Source organism: Egretta garzetta, unplaced genomic scaffold (assembly GCF_000687185.1).
Source record: "Egretta garzetta isolate BGI_Z169 unplaced genomic scaffold, ASM68718v1 scaffold333, whole genome shotgun sequence".
Classification (NCBI taxonomy): domain Eukaryota; kingdom Metazoa; phylum Chordata; class Aves; order Pelecaniformes; family Ardeidae; genus Egretta; species Egretta garzetta.
Genome location: NW_009259179.1, coordinates 886,531 through 889,004, shown reverse-complemented (window position 1 = coordinate 889,004; position 2,474 = coordinate 886,531). Strand labels below are relative to the sequence as shown.

Genomic DNA, 2,474 nt, shown 5'->3' with positions numbered 1-2,474 from the left:
CAGCCTCGCCGCCTTCCTCGGCATCTTGGTGGGAGCCCTGGCTCTGCTCTGCCTCCTGCTCACCACCGCCTGCCTGGCCTCGCACCTCTGCCGCCGGCACCACCACCAGGGGTGCGGCAGGGAATGGAGGCTGGGTGTCAGGAAGCGTTTTGCCAGCCTGAAAAACTGGTGGAAAATCCACCTTTGGAAGGTCCACCACTAGTGGGACCCATCTGGCCAAGCCAGGGGAGCCTGCCCTGGGGAAGAGGCTGAGCCGGGTGGTCTTTTAGCATCTTCCAGACACTTTTCCAGCCATCTGCTGCTCAGGGGTGCAATAACATCATTGGGTTGTACGTTACCTTCCCTTTCCCCCCATGTCATGGAATATTTTAGTTTCTTCCTCATCTCACCCAGTGCTTGGTTACAGACGGGCTTTCTATTTAATTTTAATTTGAATACCATCCAAATGATTTCCACTGCAATTCACATTGCTCTGGAAAGAGTTGATCTGGAGGAAAAGGCGGTTGCAGGATTGGACCTTGCTCCCCTGCAGAGCAGGGAGTCAGCAGATGGCTGATGAGGTGCAAGGCTGGGGTGGAAGCACCAGCATCTCCTTCTATCCTACCCAGCCCTTGGTCCCGGTGTGTCATCCACGCTCAGGGGAAGCCCAGAGCCCCAAGCTCCCTGCTCCAGTTGGAGCCGTGTCCTGCCCCTGCTTCCAGGTCCCTGCTGGCCCTGGAGCTGGGGCTCTCAAAATTGCATGTGCACAGCAACTGGGGCTTTTCCTCCTCTTGTAGCCTCATCTTGCCCCCACACTCAATCACTGCTCCCCACTCCCATCTGACCCAGGTGCCAGGTCCAAGCAGGGGCTCTCCCAGCCCCCCTGACATGCCATCCCCTTTTTTGTTCCCCCTTCCTAGGCCCAAGGAGACATTCTGGAGGCCACGGCCCTTCTCCTGTGAGTACCTCCCTGTGAAACACCCCCACCCCAGCTCTGCTTCACCCTGGTCTTCTTCGAGCTCTGTTCATCTTCCCTGCTCCAGCTCTGACACCAGCAGGAGAGCAGGAAGAGTCTGCCTACTCCCCGGAAAGGTGTTGGAAACCACGGCTTCAGGCCATCGACCCCTCGGTCCAGGTCTGCCCAGGGGTTTTTGTCCCCATGGGGGTTTGGGTTGGGGGTCGATGGGCTGGGGACTGATGTCCTAGCCCCATGCCTCACAGATGCTTGGGAGCTGTGCCTCATCCCGGAGCATCATGAATGCTTTGGCTGGCATTGGGTTCTGCACCGCTGTCTGAGCGAAACCTGTCCCTTCTTTACAGATAAGGATCCAGAGACCCCACATCAGGCCTCCGAGCCAGCCCCCCCAGGAGCCCTAGCCTGCCACCAGTCCTGCCCCAGTTCCTCCAGGCTCACAGAGCAGCCAGCCCCGCTGCCCGCCCCACCGCCTGCTCTCGGGGTCTCCGGCAACGGCACCCGCACAGAGGCAGAGGATGGGCAGCTGCCTTTGGAGTCTGGTCTTTGTGGGAGGATTCACTCTGGAGGAGGTGCTTTATTTGAATGAAAAATGTGGGTTTATGTTGGGTGGCCGAAAAGAGTATTTCGCCTTCCCCTGAGGACCTGCAGAGGCAACCGGGATCATCCCTGAGTGTGTCTGTACCAGCGATGTAACTGGACCCAGCAGAGCTGCTGATAGCAGACTCGGGTGGGGCAATGCAGCAATTATAACCCACTAGGAACAAAATCAAATAAACCAAAAATTATGGCATGCTGCTGAATAAGTTGCCTGCACCCTGCGGTGCCCATGTGCCAGCCCTGCTTCCTTGTTCACCAAGCTCTCAAGTCCCTGCTTTCTGCTGGTCCCATCCACAGGGCCAAAGAGAAGACGGATGTAGCTTTTTTTGTTGCTCCATCCTCTCATTCCCCCTGCAAAGCCACAAGTCTCCCTCACTGCTCTTCCCAGGCACCGCTCGCAGTGGCTCAGATCACGTGGGTTGGGCTGTGGTCCCCCCAAACACCACATGGGGCTTTGCCCCTGCTGGGGGAAGATGCTGCACCCAGGGAGGGTGCATCAGAGCCCAGGTCCAGCCCCGCTGCCCCAGAGCCTGGCTCAGCCGCAGGCCAGCCGCTCACATCCCCAGCACCAGCTCGGAGGGAGGCAGCATCCTGCAACGCCGCCGTCCCCAGCCTGCCCCACCACTTCCCAACCCTGCTCAGCAGAGGACATGATTGCCACAGGATCAGTGATGGTCAGACACCTCAGAGGCTTTATTGAACAAACATGATTTGACAAGGATTTTTTTTTTTTTAAGAAAGGCAGATGCTCTCTTACACACAAAAAAATTATTTTTCTCCCAACATTTCTGATCATGGGGTTGAATTTTGCCCTTGCACACCCAGCAGAGGCATCAAGCAGACTCTGGCTTGATCCGGACAATCGTCCCTTTCCCTGGGCACAGGGCCTGGGGACCACCCACGGAGGGATGTCAGGGGGACA

General features: G+C 57.4%; 1 protein-coding gene across 1 annotated transcript in view; it reads left to right on the top strand.

The window, feature by feature from the left end:
* The window catches only part of MUC4 (mucin 4, cell surface associated), a 13,718-nt gene extending 12,362 nt beyond the window's left edge, over positions 1-1,356 (top strand). The window contains exons 26-29 of the mRNA XM_035891234.1: positions 1-111; positions 900-937; positions 1,023-1,114; positions 1,300-1,356. The exon at positions 1-111 is cut by the window's left edge and continues 99 nt beyond it. Coding sequence (XP_035747127.1) covers positions 1-111; positions 900-937; positions 1,023-1,114; positions 1,300-1,356 — 298 coding nt within the window. The remainder of the gene's footprint in view (positions 112-899; positions 938-1,022; positions 1,115-1,299) is intronic.
* Positions 1,357-2,474: the final 1,118 nt, after the last annotated feature.